Genomic DNA, 20,509 nt, shown 5'->3' on the forward strand with positions numbered 1-20,509 from the left:
CTTGGTTTTCGCACAATAACTTTAGTATAAGTAAATAGAAATCATTGAAATTTAAACACAAGGTTTGTCAACACAAAAGGAAGGTTTGGGATTGATTTTGGGAGTTGAGAGCCCAACAGTTTAGGAATAAGGGGCATAAAAGGGGCCCAAATAAGGATTTTTCTTGTTTTTTGCACCATAACTTTAGTATAAGTAAATAGAAATTTATGAAATTTAAACACAAGGTTTATGACCATAAAAGGAAGGTTTGGATTGATTTTGGGAGTTTTGGTCCAAACAGTTTAGGAATAAGGGGCCCAAAGGGTCCAAAATTAAACTTTGTTTGATTTCATCAAAAATTGAATAATTGGGGTTCTTTGAGATGCCGAATCTAACTGTGTATGTAGATTCTTAGTTTTTGGTCTGGTTTTCAAATTTGTCTACATTAAGGTCCAAAGGGTCCAAAATTAAACTTAGTTTGATTTTAACAAAAATTGAATTCTTGGGGTTTTTGGATATGCTAAATCTAAAAATGTACTTAGATTTTTGATTATTGGCCCAGTTTTCAAGTTGGTCCAAATCGGGGTAAAAAATTAAACTTTTTTTTATTTTATCAAAAATTGAATAATTGGGGTCCTTTGATATGCAAAATCTAACTGTGTATGTAGATTCTTAATTTTTGGTCCTGTTTTTAAATTGGTCTACATTAAATTCCAAAGGGTCCAAAATTAAACTAAGTTTGATTTTGACAAACATTGAATTCTTGGGCTTCTTTGATATGTTGAATCTAAACATGTACTTAGATTTTTGATTATGGGCCCAGTTTTCAAGTTGGTCTAAATCAGGATCCAAAATAATAATATTAAGTATTGTGCAATAGCAAGAAATTTTCAATTGCAAAGTATTCAGCAATAGCAAGAAATCTTCAGTTGCACAGTATTTAGCAATAGCAAGAAATTTTCAATTGCACAGTATTGCGAAATAGCAAAAAATCTTCAATTGCAAGTATTTTCAATTGCACAGTATTGCGCAATAGCAAGAAATATCTAATTGCACAATATTGTGCAATAGCAAGAAATTTTCTATTGGAGTTATCTTTCTTTGTCCAGAATAGTAGTTGAATCATTGTTTTACACATTATACAATGTATATTCACTTTTACTACCAACTGATAAATTAAAACAATCTTTTCCCTTCAGTGATAACAAGCACTTTTTTAACATTTTAATATTTTATGATGTATTTAAATGAGTAGTTATTGTTGCAAACTCTGTTAGAAATTTGAATTGAGATCAGTTTTGGAATAAGGGAAGGGGGGATGTGAAAAAAATTGGGGGGGGAGGGGGGGGGGTAGAATTTTCTCATTTCAGATTTCATCAATAAAAAGAAAATTTCTTCAAACATTTTTTTGAGAGGATTAATATTCAACAGCATAGTGAAATGCTCAAAGGCAAAAAAAAAATTTAAGTTCATTAGACCACATTCATTCTGTGTCAGAAACCTATTATGTGTCAACTACTTAATCACAATCCAAATTTAGAGCTCAACCTCTGCGGTTGTATAAAGCTGTGCCCTGCGGAGCATCTGGTTCCGACATGTGTGACAATAACTATGAAATTCATAAGAAATACTTGGGAAAATATTTATATGTACACAGAATAAGGTTCCATGAAGAAATGCTTTTTCAATTTTAAACGATTTTTATTTCTTGCTTTTAAACAGGAACATTGGTCTGTTTATTTTTAGTCAATATTTGACTATCATGACTTCAATCCTTACAGAAAACTTGGACTTAGAAATTTTCCAGATTTATTTTTTGTTATGACTGCAGAAGAGGAAGTGATTGTTGATACATTGTTTAATGATGATTTACAGACAGAATTTGTGCTTCTTCCTAATTGAAGACTTTTGTACTGACACATCTAAGTCTAATATTGTATATGAAATTAATAAAATTTCAAGGTGAACACCTAAAAGATATCAACAATGAACCACTTTTGCATGCTAAGTGAAAGTCCTATCATTAATGTCTTTTTTAAAATTGTTATCATTCACCATTGTTCTTATTTCAGTGTGAAAGACAAAGGAGTTGTCCATTTATATGTTAACAAATGGATAGAAGTGACATTTTGTCTGCCACACAAAGTACATTCTAAATCTTCGGCTGCCTTATCTGTTAAAGTAAATGTAAGTGTATATACAACATATGATATGTGTATCTGTCATAATGATTGACATTGGTAAAAGGCTTTTTAACCAATCTAGGGACTTATTAATGTATTTTAGATACAAGTTTTACTTTAGCATAACAGTATGACAGTTATCATATTGCAGAAATTTTTTTAACATATTTTTTAATGAAAGTTTAATATTAATATACATTTTTATGCCGCCACTGTAGCAGAGGGAGCATTTAGTTCTACCCTTGCCTGTACTTCCATACGTTACATAAATTGGTTTCCCTTTTAGTTTGCCTCAACTTATGTTATGAAACTTATACAATATGCTTATTATCACAAAACACAGATTAAGTTTAAATGTTGTTGGTGTCACTTTTATCGTTCTAGAGTTATTCCCCTTTACTAATGGAAAAATTGCAGAATTTTTGTGTCTGTTTTCTTAATGACTTTGTCTCAACCAAATGTTATTTAACTTATACACCATGCTCATTACCACAAACCACAGATCAAGTTTGAATTTTGGTTGCTTCACATTTATGGTTCTAGAGTTATGCCCCTTTACAAATGAGAAAAATGCTGATTTTTTTTGTTTCCATTCTCTAACTTAAGTTTGCCTAAACTAAATGTTATGAAATGTACACACAATGCTAATAACATCAAAACACAGATCAGGGACAACTATGGGTAGGGTTACATTTACAGTTCTTGAGCTTTGTTCCTTTATAATGTTTTATGCAAGTGGGGGCATCACTGTGTCCCATGGACACATTCCTTTTTATTTTAAATTGTGTAGTGCATAGACCAGAACAGTCAGAGAAATGTTGTTATTTAAGGTTTGTTATCTGTGTTATTTAATTTTAATTTTTTTTTTAAATTTATAGCGGAGTTTTCTGCTTTTCAGTGCGATATATTTACAGCTTAAAGTTCTATAGAAATCTTTGAATAGCAAATAATTCCCAAATTACAAATAATTCAATTAAAAATATTTTCACTTTTTAAATGCATTGGACTTCAATAATATACAAATTACTTCACATAAGAATACTCACATAGTATAATTTTCAATTTATATTTAACCTAGCCTGAAGTTATCCAGAGATGTATAGAAGCTTTAAGGTTAGTACCACAGTGTTACTAGGAATAAAAGGAAATGTAGGTAGATGTAAATGAGATAGTGAACCAACACTTTTAGATTTCCACATTCATTCTTCAATATTTCAAAAACAGAGAGGTGTCTTAAAAATATGTTGACACTAGTCTAAGTCAAGATTAATTGTGATTAAAATGAAACAGAAACCATAAATGACATAAGCCAAACATGGATGAGATTCCTGACTTGTAACAGGCTCATAAAGATCGGAAGTTTTAAATTAGTCTTCTATTTTAAGAATTAACTCTCCTACACCAACACCAACTAAAAAAAATGTATGTGCAGAAAAATTAGTAACATATGCTTAACATCATTGCCAAATAAAAGAATTCAACTGAAGTCCATCTTGAAAATATGAAACTTCAAATCATATACTGTTTCAAAACAAATAGGTGGGTTCTCCCTTGTTATGAAATTATTATCTTTTTATTCTGTACTGTTTGTGAGCCAAAAAGTGATATCTGAATGGAATGAGGTTATTCCAGTGAAAATTATATATAGAAATCTTATATTTATACTAGCCCCTATTTATAACTACATGCATTATTTTCATTTACTTATAAATTTATCATAATTTACATAATTAATCAACAGACCTTACCATGGAGTATTATTACTTGTTGATGGACAGAATTTGTTGGATACTCTGTCAACAGATTGCACACCAGCTCTGAACAGACTGATCAATGTCATTATACAGCAGCCAGTCAGAAGTCTACAGATTATAGCATTGGAGGCTGACCTTAGTTTGTCACAGGTATATATATATAATCTCCTCACTTTTAATGAATTATTACTAGATCATTAGGAGATAAAGCCATCACTAGAATTTTGCTGTATAACGCCTTTTATCGTTTTGTTTCATATGACATTACGGTACATGATTGAAATTATTTTCCCACATTTTAAAAATTTTATATTGAAAGTTATTTAAAATATCTTTAGATCTTTATTTGCTCACCATGCAAATAGCTTCAAAAATGATTAAGATGACAGTGATTATTGATTTATTTCTATACAGGAGTAGGGGCAATAAGGCCCTTTTTTGGCCCAAAAAATTACTGCAAATTTAAAAGTTATCATACATACTTTTAAATTACTGAAAACTTGACTAAGATTCAAGGTTTTCAGAAAATCAAAACAAATTTGGCATTGAGCAAGTTAACATGGCAACAAATCATGACTTAATTTGCATATTTTGTAAAATGGGTTGATTTTCCTTGTTTTTTTCATCAAATTTAAAGTATATTTTATATTGAAAAAGTATGTGTGCAACCAAGAAACAACTTTATATTTTGTGAGATAATGTCAATAGTTATGTTAAATTATTTTGTTGTTTCTTGGCTGCGCATGATGTTTCCACAACCATATGATGACGTAATTGTGGCATCATCAGTTAAAAATCTTGATGATTTTCCTTTATATTTCTTGACCCTATGCATTTCTAAACATTATGTGTCAATTTCAAACATTTATTTAACATTTTATTTTCTTGGGCCAAAACCAGGCCTTAATCCTTTCTACTTTGAACTTGCAAAAGAGAGGCAAAAGATACCAAAGGGACAACATAGAACATAGAAAAGTTACAACTGAGCAACACAAACGCCACCAAAAACTGGAGTTGATCGCAGGTGCTCCTAAAGTGTAAGCAGATCCTGTTCCACCTGAGGCACCCACAATGATATTAAGAATCATCATCAATTACATCTTTTGAAAATTGATTTTCTATTCAAATATCTGTCTGCTTTCTTTGCATTACTGATAAAAAATCAAAGCCTAGTATAAAAATAATTAAAATTTATGTATTTAAATGATAAATTTACCAGTCTAATGCTGAAAGTGTGATTTTTTAAACATGAATTTAACAAAGAACTTGTCTGATACTTCTCATATTGAATTTCTAGGTATTCCAGCTTGTAAGTCATCTTGTATACTGGGGTAAAGCTACTATTGTGTATCCGCTATGTGAAAGCAATGTGTATTTACTGTCTCCAAGTTCTAATATCAAAATGTAAGTATTTGTTTATAAATCTTAAAACTTCACCAAAATCTTCTATTCATTTGCAGGAACAAACCATTATGAAGAATTGCATATTATTAATATGTTTTTGTGCAGATAAAAGAAACTCATAATAAGAAAATATTTGATTTTAGAAATAGTAACGTGTTAAACACCAAGTTATATTTTTTTTAACAGGAATTCTAAGATTGCAGAAGAATTTGTACAGCTGTTTCCTGGACGATCTTTAGCTGTCGAGTTGTCAGAATTTTCATACCCTACAAAGTTATGGGATACACAGGACATGTTGAATAAACAACAAAAGCAACAGGTAATCAATGGACTGCTATTTATATAAACGCCTAACATTTTTTTAAGAATAAAGAAATGATGAACTGTAGAAATATAAAAACATCAGTTACAAATAAAGGAGTAGGTCCAGTAAGACCTCTTTTTGGCCCTAAAATATAGCAGTTTTACAAAATTGTTAAAATGTAAACGTTTAGTTATTTATTGGAAAGTAAAATGCTTCTGCTACATAAATATGGGCTGTTTTTGACAATACCATGCACATATACATGTATCGGGTACTAGCATTATTAAATCATACTGAAATCGTCACAATTTTAGCATTTTAGTAAAAAATTTAATGAAAGTGGCCGCATTTGTGTTCATTCTTAATATTGAAATAAAAGTTGTATTTGATGATAATACATAACATATATATAAATTGAGGATGAACACGGATGTGGCCACTTTCATTTTTGACAAAAACCATCTGAAAAGTGACATTTTTTGGCATATTTGATAGATTTTTCATATTTAAGCTTGAATCTGAGCATTTTTAATGAGTAAATCACTTAAAATCTTTCACATTAACTTATTGAATCAACTGAAATAGACACTTAAGTGTTTAAAAAGTGTCCAAAATCTTTGGTCAGATGAACCTGAAATTTGAGGCCAAAATCAGCCCTTACAGGACCTACTCCTTGAAGATGATGCAGAAAAATAAAAACACAAGTTACAAATACTTTTGAAGATAATGCAGTGATGTCTTGATGTTGTTATGAATTTACAGATTTGTTTAATGAATGGCTATTATCTATTTTGAATTTATTGAACCATAAAACTAATTTTTGACTCTTCACATTGAATAATTCCCGAAGCGGATTATGTAAAATAAATTATTGCCATTCATTATAAATAAATTTCTATCAACAATAAGGCTCAAAGAACTTTTTATATTATTTATATTAACAATAACAACGTACACACATGTTGGCGTATAAATACACAACGTCAGAGTGGGCGTGTCGCCATCAAAATTGACAACATTGAAAATAATAATTTTAACCAATCAGAGAATAGTAAAAACACCAAATTTATTTATTTATAATTAAGATCAAAATAATAAAGAGGTGAAAAAAAGAAATCAAACACAAATCTTTTTTAAAGATGGCTGTATACCTCTGGCTCCACAGTATTTGTATAATGCAAGGTTGTTTAGGGTTTCCATCCATACTTCAAATACTTTTTTTTTCTTAAAAAAATTAGGTGTCTTTCAATGATTTTACGGAAGAAAGAATTTCATTGAATAAAACATTGTGCAACCAAAAGTGACATTTGGTGGAGAGGAGGGTGTCTATTATTTCATACTGAGATAAATATTAAGTTAACATATATTTGAATTGTATTAGGCAGTAACCATTTGATTTTCTGGGGGGGGGGGGGGGGGGGGGGCTATGGTTTTTTTTTGGAAAAAAAAGTTTGTTTCCAGGTTTTGGTGGAAAAAATAATTTGTTTTGGACCCTCAGTAAAAAAAATTGTTTGTTTCACCCTCAGCTGCCACTATATGTAATGCTAAAATTGAAAGAAAAAGATTGTCTTCGGTTTGTCGCTAAAAGAAAAAAAAAGTTTGCACAGAAAAAACCATAGCCCCCCCCAGAAAATCAAATGGTTGCTGCCTTATCTCAATTGAAATTAACAAGAAATATTCATCATGACGTTCAGATGAAGAAATCCTGTTTTGTGAGAACCTACTACTGTGGATTCATTTATTTTCGTGGGTATCAATTTTCGTGGATTGCTCAAAACTTGCATATTCATGGATATTAGATTTCGTGGTTTTGCCTATCTCTGTATATAAAGCCTTTTATAAATATGTTATTCGTTGAACATAAGAATTTGTAGTTCACCTGTACCCAAGAAAATTGATATCCAATGAATAATAATGAATCCACACTATATTGAAACTTATCTCTCTCTGCAATGCTCATTCTTGTAGCTTAAAAACTTGAATTTATGCTTCAGGAAGAGAAAGTGAGTATGGTTGTATGGTTATTACAACATGGGTTGATACACCAACTACATACATATGTGTTTCTAATGCCACCACTTAAATCCAGGCTCTGTGTAGAGGACAGAACATCTAGTTTCTCAGATGTAACTTCAGGTATGTCATCAAGATGCTTAAATGTGTATGATACTTTAAGATCATGTGAACTATGTTAAAAAAGAAATTTTCAGATGAATCCTACAACCTGTTGTTGGGTTGCTGCCCTAAAATTGGTAATTTTAAGGAAATTTTGCAGTTTTTGGTTATCTTGAATACTATTATAGATAGAGATAAACTGTAAACAGCAATAATGTTCAGCAAAGTAAGATCTACAAAAAAGTCAACATGACCAAAATTGTCATAGAACCCCTTCAGGAGTTATTGTCCTTTATAGTCAATATTGAACAACTTTTCGTCATTTTTGTAACTTGTACAAAAATCTTCTTTGCTAAAACTATGGGCCAAATTTAACCAAACTTTGCCACAATCATTTCTAGGGTATCTATTTTTAAAAAGTGTCTAATGACCCTGCCTACCAACCAAGATGGCGACATCAGTAAATACAGTAACAGGTGAGCGACACAGGCTCTTGAGAGCCTCTAGTTTCATCATGCTTCAAGATATTGACTTGATATTTGTTACATAGTTTACACCATGACAATGCAATGCAATACTCACAGAATACTTGTTTCGTATACACTACTTTCTGGTCCTGGTAATGATTACATCAGTAAATTAATTATTTCTCTAACAGAATGGAGCATTATCCTCTTAACTGGTCTGTTTTCTATCCACTAATAAGTTATCTATACAGTTATTAAAAGAGAGATTTTAAAATTACCTATTTAAGAATGAATTCAGATTAAAAAACGAATCCTATTTCCACACTATGTCTCATTTGCAATGATATCATACCACATCTTTTTTATATACACTACCTTCTGGTCTGGTAATGATTACATTGGCCAATGATTTATATTTATAACATAATGTAGAAAGGAGCATTATCAGATCTTAGTATGTGAAGCTTGGACACAGATCAGATTGTGTAAATATTTTATGTAATATTGTCATATTGACTTTATATCATGTATATGGTTTTAAATTTTTGATCTCTTTTCAGTAAACAGTGATGAGAGTCAGATTCACTACCAGTCGCCATCTTCTGAACTGGCAAGTGATGGGTCTTTTATATCTGAAGAGATAAAAGGTTTTATGCCCATGGAAGACACAATGTCTAAATTGACCAGAGAGGAGCAAGACTACATGCTCAATTTATCAGCTGCAAAAAATACAGATGATTTAAGATTGTTTCTAAGGTAATTGATAAGCCTTTCATATGATTTTAAAGGCAATAAGGATTATATATATTGTTAGCCTTTGAGTAAAGTAATAAGGATGATAAAACTGGCAAAAACATTGAATAAATATAGGTATATAATAGCATAACATTATTTGACTGCATTAATTCCAAAACAGCTTCATAAAGATTTTACAAGGCAGATGAGTTCCACATAGGATGCATCAAAATCAAACTAAATTTAGGGACGTCAAAATTTATAATGTTGGCCCTTTGGTCCAGTAAATGTATAAAAGCAGAATAGTTGCACCAAACCTGAGTAAATTTAGGGAGAAGAGATTTTTGTGTGACAAATTTTGGAAACCGAAAGAGTTACACAAAATCTGGTTAAAATATGCATGCCAGGATTTAAGTGAGGATTCATACTCAACAAAGTCAAATTTAGAAGTTAAAAAAAAAAAGATTTATAAATGCCTTTTTCAAAACAAGTTGGTCTGACACGATAACAGACTTATTTCATTGTATTTCATTCCAAACAATATTTCTTTAAAATTTTATTTTGGTTAACTTAAACTAATACTTGTGCTATCACATGGAGACCATTATGAACAAGCAACAATAAATGTGGTTGTACATGATTAATAACAATTTTACTTGCAAATTTGAAGGTCACTTCATAAATGAACTGCGATATGAACCTCTGCTTTTAGAGGGGATTGTCAAGCATGACATATGGATGTTTCAAAACTTATTTCATTTGTTTTTTCAGGCTCTGTCCTTATTTTAATGGTCTGCATCATTTTGAAGAGATTATGTTTTATGAAGACCTTACACGATCACAGCTTTTGACATTACTGGACAAGTTTCAGGATGTTCTGATAACATGTCAGTATCCTGACCAAGCTACGATATTTAATTCGTCCTGAGTGTAAATTTGTAAATAGACAAGAATCTCAGAGAAACTAGAGGATTGTGCAATACTTGTAATTAATTGCTTATGTGATCAATTATAAAATTATCATTATCAATCAGGAGTCAATACCGATTTAATCAGTGAAATTATTTGATAATTTTTGTTAGTATGTTTTACATTCAACATGTATACGAAGCTATTGAACAACAGGTTTAATTTGAGTATGCCATATATGACAGAGCTGGGTACCAGGATTTTCAATTTGTAACCTGTTGCAGCAAAATATTTCATCAGTGTAACTTATCTAATCTTTCATGAAACAAGTGAATTGAAATTGATAACCATAGATATGAGGAGAGAAGCTTTTGATCCTGAAGTGTATAATTGAGATGGATCGAAGACCAAGAAGACGACATGACATCATGAGTTGATTTGATTTGCTGGGTATTATCAACTTTACAATTAGGATAAAAAAGAAAAGGTATGATAAGATACATTAATAGATAGATAAGTAATGTTTTTCAAGCCTTTGAAAATTATGTTACTAGTAATTTTATTGTCGAGCCTGGGACTTGTGTCGCAGAAAGCTTGACATAGGGATAGTGAATAGGCAGCAGCGGCGGCTAACTTCTTAAAAGCTTTATATTTTAGAAGGTGAAAGAACTGGATGCTTCATACTTTGTATATAGATGCCTCATGTTACGAAGTTTCCTTCAGTCACATGTTCAATGTCCTTTACCTCATTTTCATGGTTCAGTGACTACTGGAAAAAAAATTCAGATTTTTTGTAATGTTAAATTCTCTCTAATTATAAGTATTAGGATAACTATATTTGGTATGTGCATACATTGCAAGGTCCTCATGTCTGTTAGACAGTTTTCACTTGACCTCGACCTCATTTCATGGATAAGTTTCAGTGGTCAAGTCCATATCTCAGATACTATAAGCAATAGGTCTAGTATATTCGGTGTATTGAAGGACTGTAAGGTGTACATGTCCAACTGACAGGTGTCATCTGACCTTGACCTCATTTTCATGGTTTAGTGATTATGGTTAAGTTTTTGAGTTTTGGTATTTTTTTCTAATACTATATATGAAATAAGTCAACTGTATTTGATGTATGGAAATATTTTATGATCTATATGTCAGTCGGGCAGGTTTTATTTTACCTTGACCTCCTTTTCATTGTTAATTGCTAAGTGTTAAGTTTTTGTGTTTTGGTCTGTTTTTCTTAAACTATAAGCAATAAGTCAACTATATTTGTGGTATTGAAGAATGCTTAGTTATACATGTCTGCCTTGCATGGTTCATCTGAGAGGGGGGATAGGACCTATATCGGGACTCCGGGATCGGGTGTTTTTAAGCTTGGGATTTCGGGATTTACCCCTTCGGGATCCGGGAATTCTTTTTTTCAAATTTCGGGATCCGGGATTTAACTTTATTTAAATTCGGGACATCGGGATTTCGTGTTTTTAAGCCCGGGATTTCGGGATCAGGACCCCTCCTACCCCCCCCCCCCCCATCTGACCTTGACCTCATTTTCATGGTTCATTGGTCAATGTTTAGTTTTCTTGGTTAATGTTTAGTTTATTTGACAGTTATAATAAAGCTTTATATTTAGGACTATCAACATATAATCAATTATTAGTGTAGAAGGCGAGACATTTCAGTGTGTGCACTCTTGTGGATACATGAATAAGATAATATCTGGACGCTCATGTGCAGAAAGGTCACATGTGACGAAGAAACATGTTAAGTTGACTTATTCAGCCTAAAATGACCATTTCATAGCTGTTTGGAAAAGTAAAATATGAGCCAAAGCCTTACCAAACAAAACTAAATTGCTCATCTGGTTAAAATATGCAATTTTGATATTTGTAAATTAATTTCAATCAGTCGTAAAATTGAGAGGGAAATGGGGAATATGTCAAAGAGATAACAACCCAACTAAACAGCTGACTACCATTAGGTCTTCAACACAGCAAGAACATCCCGCACCTGGAGGTGGTCCTCAGCTGGCCCCTAAATAAAATCGTGTACGCATTCAATGAAATTGGACGTCACACTAAACTCCAAAACATATAAATAAACTAAAAATTAAAAAACATACAAAACTAACAAAGGCTACAGGCTCCTGACTTGGGACAGGTGCAAACAATATTTGCATTACAATTGTAAATCTTATTAAGTGGAATATTTGTAGATCTTGTATTGATGCTCACTTAAACCAGTTTGTACTTTTAAAAATATGTGTGACTTGTCTTTAAAAAAATAAATAATTGCCAAGATTATAGAAATAAATAAGTACAATGGTCTACATTTAAAGTCAATAATTACCATGGTGGCTGTGTTGAAGTACTTGTAGATCTTATTCCTATATCTTTTATACTGTATTACTGCTCAACAAAAATGCAAAAGAAAAGGGTCGGAAAATTTATTTTTAATTTCTGGTTACAACAAACAGATAAGCTGTAAACTGTTAAGTATTCAATTACCTGCCTTTAATAAAACAATTGGTTCCACAAATCCATGTGGTTTTTTTTCTATTTTAAGAAGCTGTCCAACGATGTATGGCAAAAGACCAGCAAGGAACAGTTCATATAATTATGTGCAAATAAAGACATAACCATTTCAAGATATGTATTTGGATTCCAAGATATGTCCAACTTGTGTACTCAAAGATAAAACAGAACTAGTCAGTAGTATATGTCAAAAGTTGACTTTCTCATAGTTCAAAATGTCTGCTAGTCATATTGTCTGTAGGTTTTTAAGTTTTGTAAACTGATACAGTTATGATCAATAAGGAGTCCTCAGATGTAAACAACATTTTGTTTAATCTTCATTTTTATGACAAAACAAGTCAAATGCCATTATAGTCTATAACAATTTGTTTTCGTTTAGATATGATATTTTGAAATGAACTGTTACAAGAATATGTACCTAACAAAAATTCTTTTTTTAAAAATGGCACTTCATTGTTTCACTCAAAGAACACTTCTACCAATGGTTTCAAATTGTAATACTGATGAAAAAGTTCATGTAGAGTTCTCTATTAGCGGTAATCACTTTTGCCATTCAGTAGTTATAGTCCTTGTTCTATTGCATTAAGGCACTTTATGTCATTTCCACGCAATTACTTATGAATCATTTAATTAAAATCGTCAGTTTTGATATTGATGATTTTCATTTTTGCCAATCAGGAGTTATTGAAACCATTGGTTTTCCCATTTGAATGGTTTTACAGTAGTCACTTTTGGGACCTTTATATCTTGATGTTTGGTGTGAGCCAAGGCTCCATGTTAAAGACTTTACTTTGACCTATAATGGTTTACTTTTACAAATTGTGACTTGATGGAGAGTTATCACATTGGCACTCATACCACATCTTCTTATATTTATTTATTGTCCTTGATAGATCAGAAAAGAAGTATAAAGTGTTGGTTGTGTTGTAACATTTTACATGGGGTTTTTTTACAGAATGCACTGAGTTTATAGTTGCATATTGCCACAAATAAGCTTTGAATATTCTTTTTGATGAACTGTTTCAGATCGAGTTATCTTTCTCAGGTCATGTTCTAATAAAAGGCACGAGGATACATTACATGTTGTACATTAATGTAGTTGCCATCTGTGTATTTAAGTTTACTTTCATAGAGTTGTGGCATGGGATACATGTAAACCATAAAATCCATAAATTTATTGTGAAACAAGTATTCAACTAAAGAATGACATTTCTATTTTTATTATTTAACATTGTTTGAACATCATGTTATAACAGCTAACAGGCAGTTCTAGTAGTTTTATATTGTTAAACATACCGGTATATGTAATTTTATTAAAATTATTTATAAAAACAATTTACCAGAATAATTGTCACAATAATATGTGAATCTAAATATATTGTACATTTACAATCAAACATTAATATATCATTATACACAAGTAAATTGGCAGCAATTGATCAACATAAAATTTTCAAAAAATTTCTTTGTATTGTTATACTCATAGATTTTTTGGTTTTGTTTTTTTACAATTTTTAACAAATACTGGTAATAATCTTTAAAAGAACAAAAGAAAGTTTTGTGAGTGAAATAATTTTTTTTTTTCAATGAGTCCCCAAATTGACAATTTTATAGGTATATACACAATCCAGATACTTTTGAAATTATCTACAAAAAACTTTTAACTATATGTATATTCCGTATATTTGTAGGTATAGATTGTCTGCAAATCACCATAACATTGTATTATTGGAAAAGAAAACATAGTTTGTATATTATGATACACATCTGATTGAAGATGAATATCATTATATTTCAGTATGCAGCAAATATTTCGATATAAGTAAACAATATATATAAAATCATCCGAATTGGTTAAAAACCATACATTTATACAATTGTTGTCTGTTCATAACATCAAAGAGCTTAACCTTTATTTAGCTATTATAATTCTTTTTTCATAATATAATGCTCATATTATTTACTTTTTTTGTTGTCATTCTCTGTTGATTCAATTATTGAAACAAATCAAAAGTCCTTATGAATATTAATTATCTCCCACAAAAGAGGCCTTGTTTAGGAGGGCTCATTACGTTTGAGCACATTTGGGGATTAAAATGCTTAACGTTTGCGCACAGCTTTTGATTACATTTGCGCACATTTATCTTACAGGTAAACTCGGGTCAAAAAGGGAATATAATAAAATATAAATAATATCAAAATAAAAATGACTATAATTTTCATATTTAGATACGACTTAAAATCATTAACTTTGAAAATATTTTTTAATCATATATTGTTTATATTGAATTCTAAGATATAAAGTGTTCATAATAAAATCCATCATAACTTCGTTTAGAATTTGTCAGGGTGAACAAGTACCCTGAATAGTGATCTCTTTTAAATTCGTAAATAATTTAAGTAAGTTTGTAAAGTTTTGTCAAGGCACGAACAGTTGAAGTTTTTTTTTTTATAGAAAATCGGGGGGGGGAAAATCATTAGTATATGATGAATATAAAACTTTTCGTATTAATAGAATATAATGCAACTGACTTATCCTGCTTGAATCACACTTCCACCTCCTCGTGAGTGAGTAGGTGACTAACGGAAAGGATACTTATACTTTAAAATAATTGAATAAATTTATAAATAAATAAGTACTAGAACACACCTGCGAAATTGCGGGAATTTAGAGCTTGGTTGAAAATATGTATATAATATACTGTTGTAGGGAGAAATTTTTTTTTTAAATTTGTGTCTGGAGAATTTCAGAAAAAGTATCAAAATTCATAGGTACTTGGAAACAGTTTCAGCACTCTCTCTTGTTTCCAAAGTATTTTTATTTTCTGTTAAATTCCATTATTTTTGCGTTTTTGTATACTATGAACATACGTATCCTATAAATAAAGTGTATTTGCTATTAACTATCAATTTCAAATTTCTTCTCATAGGCGATCACTGCTATATTATAGAGAGAGTCTCTATCAACCCGATAATAATTGTGCTGTCCCAAGTACTCTTATGAAATTTATGTGCAAGTTTAAAACCGGAAGTCCTGTTAGACTTAACAGTGAAATCGCGGGCATTTTATGAAGCTTGGTTGAAAGTATGTTCTCTTTTAGGAAGAATTTTTGTAAAAGTTTTATGTCTGGAGAATTTAAGAAATGATATCAAAAGTCAAATAGGTACATGGAGACAGGACAATATTTTTAAGCCCTCTCTCTTTTTTTCAAAGTCCGTTATCATTTGTTTTCTGTTATATTCCATCATTTTCGCGTTTCTGTATACTATGAACAGAGACATATAATACATTCTATGTCTCTGCTATGAACATACGTATCCATATTATATATTTTAAAGTGTATTTAATTTTCTATTAACTATTTGAAATTCTAAGTTTCTTCTCCATGGCGATCACTGCTATATTATATAGAGTGTCTATACAATGTATATATTATAGTAGTATTTTAATCATAGTACAAAAATGTATACAGTACATGCAGATAAACGCAAAAATAATTGTCCTATCCCCGTCCGAGTACTTATGAAAATTATGTGTAAGTTAAAACCAAGGTATAATAGTAGTGGTTCTTACAATCTAAAAACTATGATATGGACAACACTCTGATTGGCTGATTTATTTTTCATTTTTGTTATCTATCATATGATTGGTTCTCAATGTTAAAACCGGTAGTCATGTTTGCCATAAAAGTCGGTCTGATGACAGAATGAATATCTGGACGCCTTTATTTTCGTTTTTCTCCCAAAATAACCCAAACTGAATAGTCATAAGAATGGATGACACATGCGACTACACATGGTACCTATAGGACCACCGTGTATCATCAGTACACCGGATATAGGTACTAAGCAAGCGGGCATGATCGATTTTGACCGTACACAGTAACGAAAATCTTTGTTTTGCTTGATCAATATTCAATGTACATTTCTCAACATTTGAAATTCCTGCTCCCAAATAATTTTTGCATCGATTTTTTCCTATTCATAAAACAAATTTGATATTCTAATAAGAACAATTAACTTGTACAAGTGCAAATAGTTGTGAATGTCAACACCAACTTTCAATTTCGATACAGTTGTTGAGACATTTACATGTTTTATCTGAAAGAAACCTAATACAGAGCAAAAGTAATAGTCACCAATCATAAACCTACCTGTGATTACTCATTCCTTGAAACATTTTGGGTAATAAACAAGTATAAAATTATTTTTTTGTGTATGGTGTACAACAACATAACTATGCACCATACATAAGGATTTATGTGGTCAGCTAAACACCGTACACAACACTTTTTTAGGGATAAAATATCGAAAAATAACATACGTATGAAAGATTTCAATGCCAATTATTGAAACAGCTATACTTATTACACACACACATAGACCTTCTATCAGAAAAAGAGTTGCAATGAATATAGAATTATATCGGATGAGACGAGGGCCAACTTCTTTGACAAGTATTTGCACATGCTTTTACAATGTTTTAGTAATCCCTCTTGTTTTGGGAAAATAATGAGACATCTCTAACCATCAACCTACGACCAAATCATTTCTTAAAATAGCAATTATGTTTAGATTGAAGTACACATTGATATTATGTGAACAAAACAAAGATTTTCGTTACCGTGTAAGATCAAAATCGCTCACGCCCGCTTGGTGAGTACCTATATCCGCTGTACGATGATACACGGTGAGGACACAGAGGCATGAGGATCAATTTATTGTGGGAGGAAGAGAAGCAACACACAAAATGAGGTCTTCTCGTTTAATACTGTGGATTCATTAATATTCGTTGGATACCAATTTTCGTGGGAACAGGGAAACCACGAATTTAAATGTTCAACAAAATACAAATTTTCCAAAGGAATGCATGCAAACTTTTCCAAAACAACGAATTTAAATATCCTCGAATATGTCAGTTTTTCGCAATCCATGAAAATTGGTACCCACAAAAATAAATGATTCCACAGTAGTATAGATTATAACCTGAGCTTACCCGAGTTTACCTGTCAAATAAATGCAAGCAAACGTAATGATTTTTGCATGCAAATGTAATGGTAATGCGCGCAAATGTAATGCACTGGTTTGGGAACCAGCTCTATTTACAAAGTAAAATATATAATAATCTATATTTACCAAATTCATAACAACTATAGGCATACGACATATTTAAAACTACACAAAGTATACATAGATAACAGATGAAACTTGACAACACATTACTGACTTATAGTTATCTCCCTTTAAAAAAACAGACCAATCCCCTTTAGTTGATCTAAAAGTCATGCATTGAATATCTACATTAAAAATGCTACAGCTGGCTTATGAAAATAAAATGTGTTATGCGATTTCCAGAAAAAAATTAACATAAATTGTGTTATGATGATATACTGTTGTTGTTGTTCATTCACAGCATCCTGCATTTTATTTTTATGCCCCACGGCCACCTACGATAGAAGAGGGGCATAATGTTTTCTAGTCTGTGGGTCCGTTCGTCCCGCTTCAGGTTAAAGTTTTTGATGAAAGTCCAATCAACTTGAAACTTGGTACACATGTTCCCTATGATATGATCTTTCTAATTTAAATGCCAATTTAGAGTTTTTACCCCAATTTCACGGTCCACTGAACATGGAAAATGATAGTGTGAGTGGGCCATCTGTGTACTTGGGACACATTCTTATTTCATTCATTTTTTTTAGGGGGGGGGGGGGGGGGGGACTTAGCTGATTAATATATCTAGTTCAAAGCAAATCTAAAATGTTTCTTCTGTTTTCTCTCCATGTATAGCACATACAAAATCTGCTCTTCGGTCTAGTTTGTTCTAGTCTTTTGACAAGATTCTGTCTCCCTAGCTGTACATTGCTGATGATTCTGTTTGAAATCTATGAAGTACAGCCATATTAGTGATATAAGAGCGAAGGATGACAAGATATCTTATATCTATATACAGTTACGTTAAATAATTTAAGTGAAACTCTAAACAATACAACAATAGTACTGATTGCTTGTAATTTCACATAATACATTGTATATATGTTACATTGCTTTTTCTGCCTCTTTATCTAATTTACTAACACATTTATTACCCTGTATGTAATATCTCAATGGTTTATCAACCCATTCTTCTGCATAGTTAATATTTATTCGTTTACAATGGACAATTCTGTCAGGTTTTATTTCATCACCATCTTCCATCCATATCTTTGTCGATTTTGTCATGTCTTCTTTGTTTATTTGGTCTTTAGTGACATCCAGAGATAGACACAGTTTAGATGGACCATTACAAAGTTCATGTGACTTGAAAGTTTTTCCAGGAGTTCTTTTTTGTCGTAGTTTAATCATACTTGGAATGTTTTCTACAGGTTCCAGAGCTCTCAGAAGGACAGCTGCACCATCCCCTTTTGAAATTAAACAAATTATTGTGAAATTTCAGATATAAAAAAAACTTGTGTTCATTAAAATGTGTATGGATGGACTTATTTTTTTTTTGTATCTGCTTACCAACTGATAGATTTCATGCAATTCTGTTTGCTATTATTAATCAATTTTACTGTTTTAGGAAACACCAGTTATTTTGGCTCTCAGAAAGAAACTTGAAGGTACACTTCAATAAAAAAAAAATCCTACCTAAAGATTGAGGAAAAATTGCATTAACATGGATATTTGAGTTTGTGTTTTGTCGATTTCTGTGTTCAAAGCCAAAAGAAAATTTGTTATTTGTTATTTGTTGAACATTTGAATTTGTGGTTCACCTGTACCCAAGAAAACCACTAAAATTGGTATCCAACAATAATAATGAATCCACAGTAGTATTTTAAGTCAAAATAATTACAAGCTTTAGCAAACTACAAACCTTTACTTGATATGTTCATACAACAGTAGCTATGTATGTGGTAAACGTAAGCTGTTCCAGGCTCCATAAACATTGCTTCATTTTTATTTGTCTTTCCTTTGTATGAATGAGCTCCTTTGTCTGGATGTCCAAGGTAGGCTTCTGTTTCAACAATGGTACCACATAGTCTCTCTCCTTTATCAGATAGTCGTACCAATTTCTTACCAAGTAACTCCTTTGCAAGGTCCTCACATGGCCTGTTATAGAAGGTATAGTCTAAAGCTTTTATAGCACTAGTAGTCTTTTTTATTTGTTTCACTTGACTTGTATTTGGGTCATTAGACAACTTGATGGATTGCTCTTCATTTCTTTTGGGTATTATTTTTTTAGTTTTAGAATCACTATGGACATCACTGGAGTCAAGTTTTTTTCTGATTTTTGAGGCTATTGATGTAGAACTTTTTCCCGCTGACCTCTTTGTTGTAGACATCATGAACTGTCTATTGTCTCTAAATAAAAATATTGGGAAAGTGGTTTAGTTAATTTAATAATGAAACTTTCACATGTTCTGATAAAAACAGCTATACTGATTACAAACTGCTGTGTAATAAGATCTCAGCAAGTTTACAAAGTCTTCTCCAATTTTTGTATCACCTACTGCAAAAGTTACAGAAAGCCGATACAGATAGGGGGTTGCTAATTTGGTAGTGATGATGTCTTAAAGTAGATGTGAAAAGCTTTCATTTTTCTAAGGGTAGAAACGATTGAATATTTAAAAAAAAAAAAAAAGGTATATATAGATGCGAAACTGGCCTCATCACGAATTTACACATTTACGGAAGAACCATTTTCATGAGGTCAAGAGCAGATAAATTCTGTAAGAGAAGATCAATTTACAATCACTCTTTTCACCAAGCACAGTTGACCGATTACATAAAGACTAAGCTATAAAATTTGATATAGGACTTTGTTTCAAGGCATAATTTCTGAATAACAGTTTTGAAATAAGTGAAACATGCACATGGGGAAATTATTGTTGAAAGTGAAAGTAGCGATTATGTCGAAAGTGAAAGTAAGGAAGACATTTACTGTTGATGATGTGCAGAAGTGTTATTTTTTGTAAATATAATCTATTCTTTGACCGTTGGTTTTTAATTTTCTAAATACATTATTAACCTTCAGTAATCTGTTGTTGAACTTATCAAAATATGCTATATAGACATTAGTTTCCTTTATACTGTTTCTTACATAATGTTCCACAAGCAACCCTTGCGCTCTAATACATTTCACTGGTACCCT

General features: G+C 31.3%; 3 protein-coding genes across 3 annotated transcripts in view; 2 read left to right on the forward strand and 1 right to left on the reverse strand.

The window, feature by feature from the left end:
• LOC139489858 (GATOR1 complex protein NPRL3-like) overlaps positions 1-9,994 on the forward strand; it is a 50,557-nt gene extending 40,563 nt beyond the window's left edge. The window contains exons 22-29 of the mRNA XM_071276704.1: positions 2,052-2,166; positions 3,241-3,275; positions 3,904-4,066; positions 5,214-5,320; positions 5,507-5,639; positions 7,619-7,760; positions 8,767-8,962; positions 9,713-9,994. Coding sequence (XP_071132805.1) covers positions 2,052-2,166; positions 3,241-3,275; positions 3,904-4,066; positions 5,214-5,320; positions 5,507-5,639; positions 7,619-7,760; positions 8,767-8,962; positions 9,713-9,869 — 1,048 coding nt within the window. The 3' untranslated portion in view covers positions 9,870-9,994. The remainder of the gene's footprint in view (positions 1-2,051; positions 2,167-3,240; positions 3,276-3,903; positions 4,067-5,213; positions 5,321-5,506; positions 5,640-7,618; positions 7,761-8,766; positions 8,963-9,712) is intronic.
• Positions 1-20,509, forward strand: part of LOC139489648 (leucine-rich melanocyte differentiation-associated protein-like) — a 511,226-nt gene that overhangs the window by 310,934 nt on the left and 179,783 nt on the right. The gene's annotated exons all lie outside the window — the stretch shown is intronic.
• Positions 18,082-20,494, reverse strand: LOC139489644 (uncharacterized). The gene is made up of 3 exons (XM_071276275.1): positions 20,459-20,494; positions 19,232-19,719; positions 18,082-18,776 (listed from the first exon to the last, which is right to left on the reverse strand). Exons 2-3 carry the CDS (start codon positions 19,701-19,703, stop codon positions 18,415-18,417), a joined length of 834 nt encoding a protein of 277 aa, XP_071132376.1. The 5' UTR covers positions 19,704-19,719; positions 20,459-20,494; the 3' UTR covers positions 18,082-18,414.

This window comes from Mytilus edulis, chromosome 9, assembly GCF_963676685.1.
Source record: "Mytilus edulis chromosome 9, xbMytEdul2.2, whole genome shotgun sequence".
NCBI lineage: Eukaryota > Metazoa > Mollusca > Bivalvia > Mytilida > Mytilidae > Mytilus > Mytilus edulis.